This window comes from Arvicanthis niloticus, chromosome 9 (genome assembly GCF_011762505.2).
Source record: "Arvicanthis niloticus isolate mArvNil1 chromosome 9, mArvNil1.pat.X, whole genome shotgun sequence".
In the NCBI taxonomy this organism is placed as follows: domain Eukaryota; kingdom Metazoa; phylum Chordata; class Mammalia; order Rodentia; family Muridae; genus Arvicanthis; species Arvicanthis niloticus.
In genome coordinates this window covers 40,199,856-40,216,213 of record NC_047666.1, presented here as the reverse complement: position 1 = coordinate 40,216,213, position 16,358 = coordinate 40,199,856, and the positions used below count along the sequence as shown (strand labels likewise).

At 45.7% G+C, this 16,358-nt stretch overlaps 1 protein-coding gene across 1 annotated transcript in view; it reads right to left on the bottom strand.

The window, feature by feature from the left end:
* Window positions 1-16,358, bottom strand: part of Gxylt2 (glucoside xylosyltransferase 2) — a 96,722-nt gene that overhangs the window by 66,319 nt on the left and 14,045 nt on the right. Inside the window, exon 2 of the mRNA XM_034512104.2 lies at window positions 3,800-3,989. Within this exon, the coding sequence (XP_034367995.1) occupies window positions 3,800-3,989 (190 nt within the window). The remainder of the gene's footprint in view (window positions 1-3,799; window positions 3,990-16,358) is intronic.

Below are 16,358 nucleotides of genomic sequence, written 5' to 3'. Positions count from 1 at the left end.
TCTCTAGCCCATTCAAATAACTTCTTAATGTCAGGAGTCTGTGAGCTGAGATGTTCTGCTTCTGGGAACCCCCTGAAACTGGGGGTGAGATGTCTATACTAATCTGAAGGTTTAATGGGGCTTCTCCTGAGGCTGAGACTAGAGGACCTTTCTCTAAGCTCGTACATGAGCACAGCCAAAGAGACATTATGCCTCATCATGTGAATCTCTCCAAGGACAACACAGACAGCAGTGGGCCTCACCCAGAGATGCTAAGCCAAGACAGTGAAACTCTCAGGCATGGCCCCCTTCCACTCCACCTGATACTCCTGGTCTACAACTTCAGGTCAGTACAGAAGGACTGTATTTGAGGACGTGAGCACTCTGGAAGGTACGATTGCCCATACAGATATGGTCACACACATTCCCCCATGCAATCTCTAGCCAAATGTGCAACTCGGCGCTCAACATCCAGCATGCAGGAGATGCCACTTGGACTCTGTGTGACACAGCTAATGTTCATCCATGGCCGGTTTTCCTCCATTCTTCTGTGTGAACAGTTCTGAGGCTGTTCTGCAGTTGGATGGTCCATAGCTGCTTCTGGACAGTTGAAGAGATGCGTGTCAGTGTCACACAGAGGGAACAACGGGTGTGGTCCTGATGATGCTCTGGTCTGTCTTTTCCCTAAACTGGCATCCTGGGAATTGTAACTGGCCAATAATGCTTCAGCAGTGTATTCTGGTGAATGAGTAGTGCCCTTCAGCTCCTGATCTACAGCCAAGGTCATGTGGACCATTTAGTCCCCATGGGAGAGAAGCATCGGCCTGTAAGGCCCTGAACTCTGCAGGGGCTATCACTACAGTTCACTTGAAACATCTCACGCCTGTTTAGAAAGGTTCTTTGGAGCAACTCCCATCTGTGTCGTCTGGAAATCCCAGGTTATAAGCAGGCAGCAGCAGCTCAATCCACTTGCAAACACTTCACAGATATACCAGCAGTCCAGTTCAGTAGAGCTGGGTTAGCAGCAACAGTGATACAACCTAGCAGAAACTTCCAGGCCTCAGCCTTGGCTCGAGCCAGCAGGAGGAACACCAGGAGAAGTTTTCGGCTGTGTCTCTCTCAGAGAAGCAAGAGATGAGAAGACAGGAGATCCACAAGGGTTGCACAGCTAGCTGTACAAGCAAGCCAAGCTCTGTCACCCACTCCATCGAGTCCCATTTATACCCTCCAGATATCACATGCCCTCCACGTGCCTTGCCTCAGCACTTGTCTTGCCTTAACATGTGCATCCAATCAGCCCGAGTCCAAGGAGTCCCGACAAATGCAGCTCAACTACACAGTGTAAGGCAGACCAATACATGTGTGTCGTTAGCAAAGAATCCTTCTTCACGCGTCCTTTCTCCTGTTTGCTTTAGCAGAACATCCTTTCTCCTGTGTCTGCTTCAGTGAAACATTGCTTCATGAGTCTGCCTTAGTCTTTCACCTGTGTTCCTCATGTGTTTGCCCCAGCAAAACACCATCCAATACAACCGACTCTCCAAAGAACCTGGAAGTTTCCACTTCAGCGAACCAAGTTTTGAATGTGAGTTCTTTGTTCAGTGGTTCAGGAGGATGTACTTGAAGCAGTAAGTTTAACCTGACATTTAGTGTGAGCAGAACCAATAGAGCTCTCTGACTCCAGGGTTTTCTCAGTCTACTATAGTTTGAGTTCACACCCAATGAGTTCATCTGTCAGGAGCCTGGTCCTCAGTGGGGCAATGGTTAAAGGTGATGTGTAAAGGAATTAGTTTAGGTTTCGTGGATACACCCCAGAAGAGATCAAGGTAGTTCTTGAAGGGCTCTTGAGCTAATTCTAACAAGAGTACCATTTTAAAAGATCAAGCCGCCAGGGCAGTGGTGGCACACGACTTTAATCCCAGCACTAGGGAGGCAGGTGGATTTCTGAGTTTGAGGCCAGCCTGGTCTACAGAGTGAGTTCCAGGACAGCCAGGGCTACACAGAGAAACCCTGTCTCGAAAAACAAAACAAAACAAAACAAAACAAACAAACAAACAAAAAAAGATCAAGTCTTGCCACACCCTGGCTTCTCTCTGCATTCTTGTTTGGCAATATGTTGTTCTGCTGTCGTGGGGCACCTTCTGCCCCACCTCATCAGTCAAAGATCCTTACAACTAAGATGATACTGGGACCATAGCTGTGAGTTAAATGAACCTCCTTTCTTTAGAATGGTACTCAAGTATTTTATTATAGTGATCAAGAACTAAAATAGACAAGAGTTCCTTTCTGTAAAAAGTTGCAAGATGAAATCAGGAATCATCAGCTGGCATAATTACTATAATCTTAATGTTATCACCATCCTTTCCAACACCACTTTAGAGCAGATAATTGGGAGTGTTTCAATCTTTTCATTCCCCTGTCCCCTGAGGCATTTCACAAGGCATTGCTCCAATTGACTCCAAAGCCCTAAGGCTATAGGTTCCTAGCTTCTATCGGTGACATCTCAAGGCGACTTTCCCCTCAGAAAACATAACTTGCTCTCTAGTTTTCTGTTGTTAGTCTTTCTCTGCCCAATATATTGTTTTTGGCAATCCTCAGGAGCTCTGCTAGCCTGGTGACAGGATGCAGAACTGTTGACTCAGTCAGCAGAAACAAAACAAAGTAGGTTCGATCTTTGCCAGAATCCAAGACCTTGGTACAGGGGAAAAGTTCCAAGGTAAACAAAGCCTGGCCTGCTGAGGTCAGGCAGGGCCTCTCCTGAGGGAACTGCCCTTTCTGTAGCTCTTCTGTGTGGGTCAAAACTCAGAGAGGGAAGAGCCAAGTAAACAGAGCCCCAGCTGCATAACAAAATCTCCACAGTTGCTAAAAAGGAGGTGAAGGTGTTGGAGAACCAACCCGGGAACAAGGCTGACATGGCCTCACAGCTGAGACTCCAGGAAAGCATGGCCCTGATCTATGTATGTACATGTGCACACGAGTAAATGTATGTGTGTCTACATACAGAAACAGAGGAGCAGATACTCACTTCTGGGTCCAAAGAAAAACATGGTAGAACTCCCCCAAATTATTAACACTGACATCTCTTACATGAGGCTGGAGGGCAGTAGGGACTCTATCTTCTATCCTCTATAGTTCTGGGATTTATTCCATTGAACCTGCTACTTGTTATTCTCTCATCAATACATAAAAATCAGCTATTTGCCCAATATGTGGATAGTTCTAATAACCCAGCACAGACAAAACGCCATGTTGTTTGCTCACATGCTCCCAATATGTTTAAGGGGAGGACATGATTGCCCCAATTTAAAAAAAAAAGTGTATGTGAGTACACATGTACATGCACAGGCTTGTGTGTGTGTGTGTGTGTGTGTGTATTATGTGTTGATGTGTGTATATTTGGGCACACACATGCCATAGAACACAAGGTTGTTGGACAACCTTGGGAGTTGGTCCTCATCTTCCATCTTGTTTGAGGCAGGATGTGTTGTTTACAGCTGCACAAGCCAGACTTGCTGGCCCATGAGTGGCTGTAGAGTCTCTTGTCTCTACTTCCCATCTCCCCTTAGGGGTGCTGTATTACAGACACATGCTATGGTGGGTTATAGAGACCCAAACACAGGCTCTCATGCTCAGCAATTGCTTCAGAAACTTAGCCATCCCTCCAGCTCATCTCTGAATCACACACTTGCACCTCTGAGCCAAGGATCCAAGCTCCTACAACTGAGCATGCAGCCAGCCCCAGCTGTGACCTGCATCTGCAGCTAGTCCACTGTGGACTCATGGCCCTCCCAGAAATGCGGTGCCTCGGCTTATTCTGCTTCACCTGTTTATCAAACTCGGGCTTCAGAGCATCTTCAGTGAAGATGTGAAAGTGCATCTTCCTGTGGCTGAAAAGCACAGCTGACTTGAGCATGACCAGAGTCTCCTCCAGCCGGTTGCCACAGGCCACCACGGCCAGGTGAATCCAGAGCTCCGGTGGCACAGAGTGCAAACTCCTCACTTCCCCAGGCCTCCTAGAAAGAAGAAAAACAAGCTGAACTTAAAAAAACAACAACAAAAAAAAACAAAAAACAAAAAACAAAAAAAAAAACAAAACAAAAAAAAACCACACTGAATGGTTGGATGGAACATTTCAAAACATGACCAGGCACAATCTGTTATATTTTATAAAGTGATAAGCATTTCGACAATTCTTCCTGCTTGTAGAAAAACACCATTTATTCCCATATTTATCCTGGCCATAATGAGATGAGTCACCCTTTGGATGACTATAGGTGTCTGGGACATTCTTCTGCCAGCACTCAGCTGTCTAGTGCCTGCTGGCTGCCTACAGGACTGTGTTTGGAAATGGCATTCCCAAACTCCGACAGCTGACTGGGGGCTGTGGGGCTCCCACTAGCACAGGGCCATGGAAATTAAATTTGATGCAACTTGAACAGGAGGAGGGTGGGTTGTGGCTTTCCCATGTGAACCTCGAAACATGATACTCTCATCATCTGGAGGCTTTTAGGTTGCGGTGGAATGCGTGACTGTTGGCTGCAATCACGTGCAATCCTGGGAGGTGAGGGAACGGAACAACCCACATGCCCCCACTCCCATTTTGTCCCAGGGTAGTCTTAAAGAAACAGGTGTTAATCCTAATTGTCTGGCCAAGGAAGGGTGAGGTGATGGGTATGAAACGCCTCTTAATCAGATGCAGGCAGGGGGGAGGTGGGCAAACCTGTGAACATGAAGGTATCTAATACTGAAGGAACAGCTGGGAGGAGAAATGGAATCCAAGAGTCTACTATCATCATCCAGCTATTTCCTAGGAATAAAAGATTGGTCCCAGCTAGTGAGATGAAGCCAAACCTCAAATGCACCACTGAGAAACATTTGCAAGCAGGCTGGAAGAAGCTGGGCTGGAAAAGGTGCCTTGAGACAAATGAAAGCAATTTACTCGCACAAAAGATTTGGAGAGCATGGGAACTTGGATGTCAAATGCTACCTTCCTTCCAAAAAACCTTCCCGTTTACTCTGCAGGCTGCCCCCGCTGCTCTGGCAAACTTGCAGGCTCAGTCCAGATTGCTTTTACTAAAAGGGAAGTTGAACTTGTGGGTGGAGCTCCCTGGAACGGGTTCCAGTTTGATTACTTAAGAGCACGCTTGGCAGAAGCATTGGCCTTGTGGCTCAGCCCAGGCTAGATGCAGCCGGTTCTTGGATTTCACTAACTTTGGGTGGTGGGGGGTGGGTGTCACAGGGAAAGATGGTATCTTTGTAAACTGCTCACTTTTCATCAGACCCCTTTTTCTCTTCCGATGTGGCCACTGGCTTCTCTCCCCTATTACTATGACAGCCCTCTGGGAGGCCTGTCCGTCTCCAGACTTATCTTTACACCCCCAAATTATGTGCTGTCTTCATCAGTGTGTGGGTGGGAAGGTGGGGTTCCAGGATGTCAGACTTGTTATTTTTCCAATTAGAATCATATTTGGCTTGTTTGGCTCAAGCACAAACTGTCAATCAGGAATCCAGAGTTCATCTCCAACTGCCATCCATACACCTGGGTGGATGGCCACGCATCAGCACACTCTGTCACACTTCTCATCCCATTCATGGTTATGATTCAGTCCATGCAATGTCATTTCTAGGACTCAACACATGCTGATTCATTGAAATCCTTCATCCTATTTTCTCTCCAGAATGTTCTTCTCTCTTTGGTCTTTACAAACTGCCACCCCTTCTTTTGTTGACAAGTCTTTATTAAAGACCTATTATGTTCAAAGGACTATTCTAGAATACAGGTGAGCAAATGGATTCACCTCCTACAGAGGACAAGGGAGGACGAGAAATAACCCTGAGAAAGCACCTGAGCTTTGTTGGTGTAGTGCTTACCTGGCAATCATGAGGACAGCAATGTGAGCCCGACCTAGAACCTGTTTAAGAAAAGCCAGGCATGACGTTACCCCTTTGTAATCCCAGCACTAGGGAGGCAAAGATGGGTCCCTAGGGACTCAACAGTCAGCCAGCCTAGCTCATTTGTCCAGTTCCAGGTGAGCAAGAAACATACCCAGGAAAAAGAAAAAAGTTGGATGGATCTCAAGCAACAACACCCAAGTTTGTCTTCTGCATGTATACACACACATTCCCATACACACACTTTCCATGCACACACATTCCCATGAACACATGTTCCCACACACACATTTACGCACATGCTGCGAGAGTGACAATCCCTAAGTGTCTTACAGAGTCCTGAAGCAGGTGCTGACAGAGCACTCACTGCTGACAGGGTGGAATCCCATTAGTGACTGTGCAGTGTGACACCGTACAAGTGGGAACAGGCCTTCCTGACCAAACATCCATCAGTGGCTTCAGGAGTGCATCCAGAGGATCTCTGGAGACTGTGGTAGAAAGAAAGCTAAATCAGGACGAGCTTGGAAATCACATGGACTCCGCCCCTCAGGACTCATATGCCTGTGGTCTTCCTATTCTTCACGGAGATGTCACGCCTGTTATCAAACCAATTCCCAATTAGCTAACTTATGTGGACCAGAGGAAAGGCAATCTGAACAACACTAAGATGGTGTTTTAAATACGGTTAAAGTACCAGCCAAGAGGCCCATAATGCTCTGGGGCCTCCAAGATGTTCTTGCCCAGATGTTTCTTGGAGTCACAGCCTAGGACCTGAGTTTGAGTCCCTGGAACCACATGGTGCAAGAAGTGAGCCAACTCCTAAACTCCTGCAAATTATTCTCTTATACCCACCTATGTGTCATGATACACACACACACACACACACACACAATTGTGTGTGCACACGTGTTTTTAAAAATATTATAAGACCCAATGTGAACAGTTGGTTAAAATGTGTGTTACAAGGTCACGGGAATTGGGGCTGGAATAAAGTGTGTTGGTAAAGCACCTGCTAGCATGCATCAGACCTTTCCATTCCATCCTCAGTACCTGAAACATGAGTACCTTCCTCACCCCTAAACAGAAGGAATCCACTACGCTCAGCTTCACATGCGGAATTTCTGCATGGGTAATGAGTATGAACCTCGGTAAGCTGGGCCATACACATTTAAATAAATTAATTAGTTTAGACTAGCTAAGATAACAAAATAAATAAAAAGATAAACTTGATGAGCTTCCCCATGGATGGGGAGAGGGAACAGGCAGCTCGGGTACCAAACAGTGGAAATTGACCCAAATTTTAAAGAGACATATGGCAGGCTAGCAGATAAAAAGATGGAAGATGGACGTACAACCTGTTTTTCCACATAGACTCTTACTTGAATAATCTGAAGCAACTCGTGTGTTTGTACAATCCCATGCAAGAACATGCAGAACAGATCTGTTTAAAAAATGAACTGATGACCATGAAAAGGACAGTCACCAACATATTTGCCATGGGGAGAGCCATACAGCTCTCATACATGGAATACCATAGTGCAGTGAAAAAGACTAAACCAGACCTGCATGCTGCAGCGTAAGGTCTAAGAGGAAATGAAGAAGTCGGTAAGGATTGCAACAAGATAAGCACATTCAGATTTTTCTTAAGAAAGAATGTTGTCGTAGCATAATGTCACCGATTTCTGGGACTTTAAATACATTTTGTGGGTTAAAGCACCAGACTTACTGGTGTCAATTTTTACTCAAGATTTTTATCCTCTAACATTCTTAGTCCCATTGACTCATTTATGTATCTAAAAACACTGCAATGTTAATACCCAAGAGAATGGCCATTGTCACGTGTCTGCTGGCCACCATGATCAGCGTGGTACTGCTTTTTAGTTTGTTTTTGTTTTAAAATGAACCATCTGGCCCTTAAATAAAAGAAAAAAAAAACTGTTTTATCTTATGAGCAGATATGTATGGAGTGAAAATAAAGTATACCAACAAGAATGAAACAATCCAGTACAGGATGGTAGTTATTTCTGGAAGCTGATTAAAAGCTGTATTTCTTTCTCTTACAGATAAGCTCATTTTTACTTATGTGAGTGTGAGTGAGTGTGAGTGTGTAGACGCATGTGGATACGTGTATGAGTGTGTGAGAGTGTGTCTGTATTGTGTGAGTCTCTGTGTGTATCTATCAGTGTGTGTGTCTACATATGTAAGTGTATCTCTGTGTGAGTCTGTGTATGTCGCTGTGTGTATATGTCTGTGTGTGTGTGTATGAGTGTGTGTGTGAGTGCATGTCTGTATGTGTGAGTGTGTCTGTGTGTGAGTGTGTGTCTGTGTGTGTCTCTCTTTGTATGAGAGAGTGTGTGTGTGCCCGAGTGTAAGTGTGTATCTGTGTGTTTCTATGTGTGTATGAGTGTGTGAGTGTGTGTGTGTGTGAGAGAGAGAGAGAGTGTGTGTGCACTTCTGTGTGACTAGATGGCAGCAAAGGCCAGCAATAGTGTTGATCCTCTGGAACTGGAGTTGCCGGCCTTTGGGGGCCACCTGCTATAGGTGCTGTGACCTGCAATCTGGTCCTCTTCAAAAGCAGAACACACACACTCTCAAAGGCGGAGCCATCTCTCCAGTCCTGAAGTTGCACTTCTTAAACTGAGTGTTGTGCATACAGAAATTCATTTCACTATCTGTATTTTTGTGTCTCCCAAACTGTTGGACAAATACTTTTTTCACTGAAAAAAGTATGGAGACTAGGGATGTACTCGATGCTAGAGCGCCTGCCCAGCAGGCCTCCAGCTCTGTTTCCCACCCCAAAACCAAATCCAAAAGAAGGGAAGGAAAACTCCCACTTCCCAAGGCAGAGCAAGCCATCTCTTCCCTTCCCTCCAGGCTCCACAGCCTGCACAGAACAGAAAACAAGGGCTAGGCTTGCATAATTCATGGTGTCTGGTAACAGGTAATGAAAAGCCACTTCTGGTGCCAGGTCCAGCATTAGCGGCTGGGACTTAAGGAGACCTCCACTCCCCACTGCTCCATCTCACATTACATTACAAACCTCAGACTCTGGGTCATAGGCAGCCCTGGTGTGCTGTCCCATGAATAATGACGGGGTGTGTCTGTGCTGCCATGGTGTGCCTTTCACCCACAGCACACTCACCACCTCCCACCTCTCACATGTTCCCTGGGTCTACAAGGATCTGGGGAGTTCTGTCCAAGAAGTTGGAACTACTACTACTTCTTCTTCTTCTTCTTCTTCTTCTTCTTCTTCTTCTTCTTCTTCTTCTTCTTCTTCTTCTTCTTCTTTTTTTTTTTTTTTGGTTTTTCCAGTTTCTCTGTGTAGCCCTGGCTGTCCTGGAACTCACTCTGTAGACCAGGCTGGCCTCGAACTCAGAAATCCGCCTGCCTCTGCCTCCCAAGTGCCGGGATTAAAGGCGTGCGCCACCACCGCCCGGTAAATTGGAACTTCTTAACCGATCCGGGCTCTGGACTCAGCCAGACGTAGGGTGGTGAGCTATGCTCTGGCTTGGGGTTTCTAAAAACGCAACCGGAGTGGGCATTTGCTGTTTGGAATTTTGGGGATTGTGTTGCATGCGTGTGGATGTTTGCACACGTGTACATGCACACTGTTTGCATGTACATGTGCATACGTGTGAACAGTGTTTATGCAGGCCAGAGGACATCTTCAGTGTTGTTCCTCAGATGCCATCTACCTTTTCAATTTTTAGACAGGAGTTGTCATTGGCTTGGAACTCACTTATTAGGCTGGGCTGACTGGTCAAGAGCTCAAGGTCTCTGCCACAGCAACGCTGAAGTTACAGGTATCCTGTGTGCATCACCATGACTGTCCTCGGGTTTGAACTCAGATCTTTCTGCTTGTAAGGCAATCACTTTATCAATTGAGATGTGTTTGGTTGGTTGGTTGGTGGTTGGCTGGTTGGTTAGTTAGTTGGTTGAGGCAAGGTCTCTTGTTGCCCAGCCTGGCCCAGAGCTCATTATGTAGCTAAGACTGGTCTTGAACTTCTGATCCTCTGCTGCCCATTGCTGGGTTTGCAGACATGGCCATCACACTCTGCCTTGATCCATTCTTTGAAATTCCACTGAGTCACCTCTTTCCTGGTGGCCCTGTCAAACAACCCTGATCCACACCCCCATCATGCCTCTAGCTGTGACCAGAAGAAATGGTCTATACCACAGATGATGGGAGACTCCCTGCCTGGCAAAGCACACTCATCTGTTGTTTGTGATCAGGTAGACACACATACACACACAGACACAGACACACACACACACATACACACATAGAAACACACCCTCTGAGAAACACACTACAGACATATACAAACATTCATCCAGACACACATATGCAAGCACACACATGCGTGCACAAACACACACACACACACACACAGAGAGAGAGAGAGAGAGAGAGAGAGAGAGGCTTGGGAGCCCCTGGAGGCTGCTAACACACATGTACAATGTACAATACACAACCATCCTACCCACCGTTCAGCCTTCATCCAGTCCAGGATTCTCACAATAACCTTTTACCTTTGCCTGCCCCACACCCCCCTTCCTTGGAAAACCTGCTCTACCTCAGCTCTTGCTTAACGCTCCCTTCTCTTGCCTTGATGAAGTCAAATCTGTGTTGGGAGAACCCTACCTCCTCATTGTGCTTGTCCTGTGGAGGGAACAGGATGTTCCTAGCTCCTCATGGTCATTCCCAGACACAGCATTGTCTTCATCTAGAGGGTGAAGGGCACCGAGAGGCTCTCCTGCATTTCCCCTCTCCTCGTGGTATCATCTACTTCCAGGTCACTCACTCCTCAGCTAATGGTGCTTAGTCTGGGATAAGAGATCTGGAGTCAGAGACTTGCATAACTGCTTCCGGGTCCCTGGGGTGATGGATGGTGATGTGCTGGACAGGTTCTGTGGGACAGTCTCCATTCCCAGACACTTTCTAGCAACATCAATAACTAAGTCTCCGTCTGGTGCTGATATGCCTTGAGCGCTGTGCTAAGACTGCTTAATCCTCCTTCAGTAGACAGAGCCGAGGCAGAAAAGAGGACTAGGCTGAAAACCAACAAGAGTACTTTGTTCTCTGTCAGTCATCACCTACCTGGGTGAGTACAACCATTCCTGGTACTGGCTTGGGATATCTTTAAGAAAAAAAGAAAAAGAAAAAAAAAAAAAGAGAGAAAAGGAAAGGAAGAGAAACAGCTGGGAGGCTGAGGCAGGAGGATTGTGAGTTTGAGGCCTGCCTTGGCAGTGCAGTGAATTCAGGCCAGTTTGGGCTACACAGAGAAACACTGTCTCTAGCTATGGTTCAGAAGTCCATTGCTAACCTGGCACATGTGGAGTGTTGGATTCGGTCCCCAGCACCAGTAGAAGAAACAAAGGGACCCACGGAAGGGGAGCCCTTCAGCACGGCTGGCATTTTAAACTATGACATCCACCCTGGAAAACCGGCAGTTTCTGGAAAATGCTAAATATAGAGTGCACCACCTGACTGAGCAATCTCACTCCGAGCTATGTACAAGAACTGAAAACATACGTCTACACAGAATCTGTACACAAATGTCCATGTCAGCATTAATCACGCTCACCAAGCCCTCCCTATATACCCTTCAAATGATGAATGCTTAAGTACAATGTGGCAAGTTCCACAAGGAAATATCATTTGACAACAGAAAGAAATGTGCGGCAACATGTGTGGAAATGGAAAACAGAAAACCTCGAGTCTTTGGATAACCGAGTGGATATAGTTTCCTTTGGGGGTGGTGATGAACACGGTCTGTAATTTAACAGAGGCAGTGGTTGCACAATTTTATAAATAAACCAAAAAAAAAAAAAAAAAACCAAAATATGGCATTGTATATGTGTCTAAAAGTACTGGATTAAACTACTGTTGTTAAGTAGGAAAAGAAGCGCACGCAAACTTATCATACACGTTTTGTGGAAGAGATTGTAAAGCAGGCCATGGTGGTGCAGTAATAACACATGTGACGTGGGTGAACCTGGAAGCCGCTGTCCCCACCGTCCAGGCTCCAGCTTGTCCATACTCACATAAAAAAATGATCTCCAAACCCCAGAGGCAGCTCAGGGGGAGCCGAGGCTCCCACACCTCCTCTGCCTGCTGTCTGAGATATGTGTCTCCTTTATCGCTTCAAAGTCTCAAGTGTGTGACTTAATTAAACTTCCATTTCTGGAGTGGATAAATAATGGAAGACGGCATTTATGCGTAGTGCTGTTTACTCTCTAGCCTATTACCAAGAAAAACACTGAATTATTAAAGTGGGTAATTGGTTCTGCTCTGCCCCTCCTCCCCACTGCCTCCTGCACTCTCTCTTTATCAGAGCTCTCCTTAAGTGACAAGCAGAATTAACTCAGGCAAGCCTGATGGTGTGATAAGGCCAGGGAAAGCTGCAAGCAAGATCACACTTCTTTAACACACAGACCCAGACTGCCAGTGAGGAGCCTTACGTTGGAAAGGAAATGCAGAAATGTCCTCTAGAAGATAAAGTCTAAGAAGCTGGTTGTGCTACTGTGGGCGAGAAGGCATTAGAAGCGTTTCTCTACTGCAATGCATGGCAAGATGAACCCATTTGGCTCTCTGAATATGGAAGAAGGCCATGAAGGAGCCAGAGTGGTGGGTGAAGAAGTGGAGACACTAAATACAGCCTCTGCAAAGGCAGTCTACTGATGTGGAAGTCTATTCAAGTCACAAGTGGGCAGTGACAGTCACTTCCAAATGTTCTTGAAAAACCGTAAGTTTTATTTGTGTGTGTGCACATATGTGTGTATGTGCACATGTGTGTGCATGTGTGGAAAGGCCAGAGGACCATCCCAGACTGTTATTCTTCCTCAGGAGCCACCTTATTTTTTGAGTCAAGGTCTTTCACCTCAATGTAGAGCTTGCCAATCCAGGTAGGCTGGCCAGCAGCTATGTCCCCAGTCCTAACCCACATGCTTTAGAAACATGAATGAACACAAGCAAAGGGGCCTCAAGGATCTACCTGCCTCTCCCTCCCAGTGTTGGGATTTCAAGTGTGCGTGTGCGTGTGCGTGTGCGTGTGCGTGTGCGTGTGCGTGTGCGTGTGCGTGTGCGTGTGTATGTGTGTGTTTCACATGGCTGCTAAGGATGGACCTTGGGTCTTCTTCCTTATGCAGTTAGGATTTGCTGATAGAGCTATGTCCCCAGCCCTAATCCACAAGCTTTAGAAACATGAATGAACACAAGCACTTCCCCCACTGAAGCTGCGATCAGACCTTTCGCTTGGAAGGCAGACACGACATCGAAAAAACTTCGCTAACACTTAAATCACTTTTAATGACCCGTGGTTTGGAGTCAACTCAAGTACTATTAATCTTTCAAGACAGCCAGGCTGACAGCTTGCCTCGGAGTCAACAGTAGAATATGAATAATGTCAATGGCATGCCAAAGACTTGTCCTGGGGGCGCTTAATAAAATAATTTGATAAATGCATTAATGAGCGGTACATTTTAAATTTGGTTCATGGTGTCTGAAACATGGCTGAGTTCCTAAACAAAGTCTAGAGCTGATGCAGGGTAGGTGTCTGATGTCTGAAGTGGGTAGCCACGCCCATGTGGGGGATGAGTGTGCATTCGCTTTCTGACATCTCTGCACACACATACACATGCTGCACGATTAGTGAGTAGCCCAGCAAGGAGCCAGATCCAGGGAACATATGTAAGAGGCCAGGCTCCAACCCTCTGCTCTTGGTGGTTTAACCCAACAAAAGTAATTCTCTCATGCTGCCAAGAGATATATAATCAAGGTATTGGCAGGGCCAGGCTTCTTCCACTGGGTAAGCAGAAGACATCTTTTGCATGTCCCTCTAGCCTCTGGGTCCCAGCAATGCCCAGAGTTTCTCAAAGGTGTAGCCATGTCACTTCAACTGCCACTGTACAGGGCACGTTTGCCCACATGTCTCTTAGGTTTCAAGTCTCTTCCCTCCCATGCTTCTTTTCCCCCTCCTTATCTATCTATCTATCTATCTATCTATCTATCTATCTATGTATCTATTGCCTTTTGAGATATATGTCTTACTGTGTATCGCAGGCTGTCTCTATCTATCTATCTATCTATCTATCTATCTATCTATCTATCTATCTATTTATTGTCTTTTGAGATATACGTCTTACTGTGTATCGCAGGCTGTCTCCAAACCTGCAATCCTCCTGTCTCAGCTTGCTGGGTGTTGGGTTTAGAGGCATGTAGTACTCCATGCACCCTATATGTGTCATTTGCCCTTTCTTCACATAAGGACATCGGTCTTCAGAATTAGTCCCCCATCCCACCAAGTCTAAGTTCTTCTTGAGATCCTTAGCTGGCTGAATCTGTGAAGACCTCTCTAAATGATGAGCTCACATTCTGCAGCAGTTGCAGTCGGCAAAGGCCACCCCTTCAGTCATTGTTCTAAACACGCTACACAACTGAGTTAGAAAGAGCCCTCTGTGGGCTGATGGAGCTTCCATCCCGGGCTCCTGGGGTAGGCTGGACTCCAGTCCTGGACTCATGGTCTTCTTGGATGCCTTTGTGTGGGGTATGATTCTCATAACACACCTTAGCCAACTCTCTGCATATATCTAACAGCTTTTGGGTTTTCTATTGTAAAACCCTGTGCTGGTGCCTTGGATAACACTCATTGCAACATTTTTGCCTTGTGACTGTTCCCTACACAGGGGATTTGATTTCTCCACCACGTCTTCTGTTCAAACTAGGATGTTGTTGGGATTTTAAAAATACGGCGTAGCAGAGTGAGCTTGAAATAAATGGCACTTGATATAAGAGGGAGGAGAATCAGAGGACCACATAGAATAGAAAATGTTACCTCTGCCCCTGAAAAAGAGTGAGAATTACCACCTTGAATGGGATGTGAAGGAGAAATGGTCTCTCTAAGTACTTCTCATCCTCCAACACCTCAGAACAATCACCAGGTTTTCATATTTATGGTCCTTTATAAATTTTTAGTTTAGGGGATTATTTTGTTCTTTTTTTTTTTCTTTTCTTCTTTTGTAAATGATACGAGTAACTGTTAAGTAGCAATTTGCTTCAAGCTGAACGTTTTATCTAGGAGGGAAGCTGTGAAGAACCAAAATGTAGGGATTGGAAAGATGAGTTGTGAACAGTTAAGAGCACTGGCTGCTCTTCCTGTGGACTAAGGCTCTCTTCTCAGCACTCGCATGGCAGTTCACAACCGTCAGTAAGGATCTGATGCCCTCTCTGGCCTGTGCAAAATTACAATAAACAAAACAAAATGCCAGGTGGTGGTGGTACACTTCCTTAATCCCAGCAGGCAAATCTCTGACTTTAAGGCCAGCCTGGTCCACATAGTGAGTTCCAGGATAGCTGTCTCTTGTGATTAGGAGGGGGCCAGGGGGATGAAGACAGCCTGGTCTACAAAGTGATTCTAGAACCATTAGGGCTACACAGGGAAATCCTGTCTCTGGTAAGGGGAGGGAACAAGGGGGGAGGGAAGGAAGATGGGAAGGGAGGGAGGAGATGGGGTACAGACCATGGCTAGGATTGGATGGAGACACTGGACTGACACTAAGTATGTAACAGTTCACGACTCTCAGGAAGTTCCTGAAACTTAGCAGATTCACAAGGTGCCCCCTCCCTCAAGGTTATCTAAGCAGTCAGGACTGCTGAGAAGCAGGGCCTTTCTTGCCTGTAAAGCTGCCTGTAAGCTCCGAAGTGAATTCCAGAGCTCTAGCTTTCAAGGGTTGTCACAGTGCTAAAGTAAGCTTTGGTAGGATAGCTGCCTTTGGGTCCCCATAAAGTCACTGGTTCACCAAGGGAGACTCCAGTGATATCCTTACTTTGTCCTGTCATCAGTTCTATCTGGGGTGCATAGACATTTGGTCACATTTCCCCAAAGAGTATCACATAACAGTAATACACATACTCCTTACAGAAAGCTTTGAAAACACAGAAAGGCACAAGGAGAGCACTTAACAACCACAGTTTCATAACCACTGCTAGCATTTTGGTTTTTAAGAACTATATACAATATATGTGAGGGTGTGAATATATGCACAGTTTATTTTTTATTACAAAATTTTAAGCATTCATTGTGTGTGTGTGTGTGTGTGTGTGTGTGTGTGTGTGTGTAGCCATGCATGCTTGTGCTTGCAGGTACACATGTGCCATAGCCCACGTGTGGAGGTCAGGGAACAACAAGCACCTTTATCCATTCATCTGTCTCTCTGGCCTACAATTTTTTTCTAAGCTGGAAAGGGACAGTTTTTATAACTTGCCTATGCCCTTTACAAATACATTTCAATAAAAAAAAAAAAAGAAAGAAAGAAATCAAGAGACTGTATCAAAGAGATCTTTTCCAAAAGGATTTTTAGTAGTGATAAAGGGTTCAGAGTCTGGGATTTGTTTCAAAAAAAAAAAAAAAAAAAAAAAAAAAGCATGTGGTTAACAATTTTTCTCTTTGAAGGCTATGGACACGGTTCAATTTCTAGGTCCACTGTTT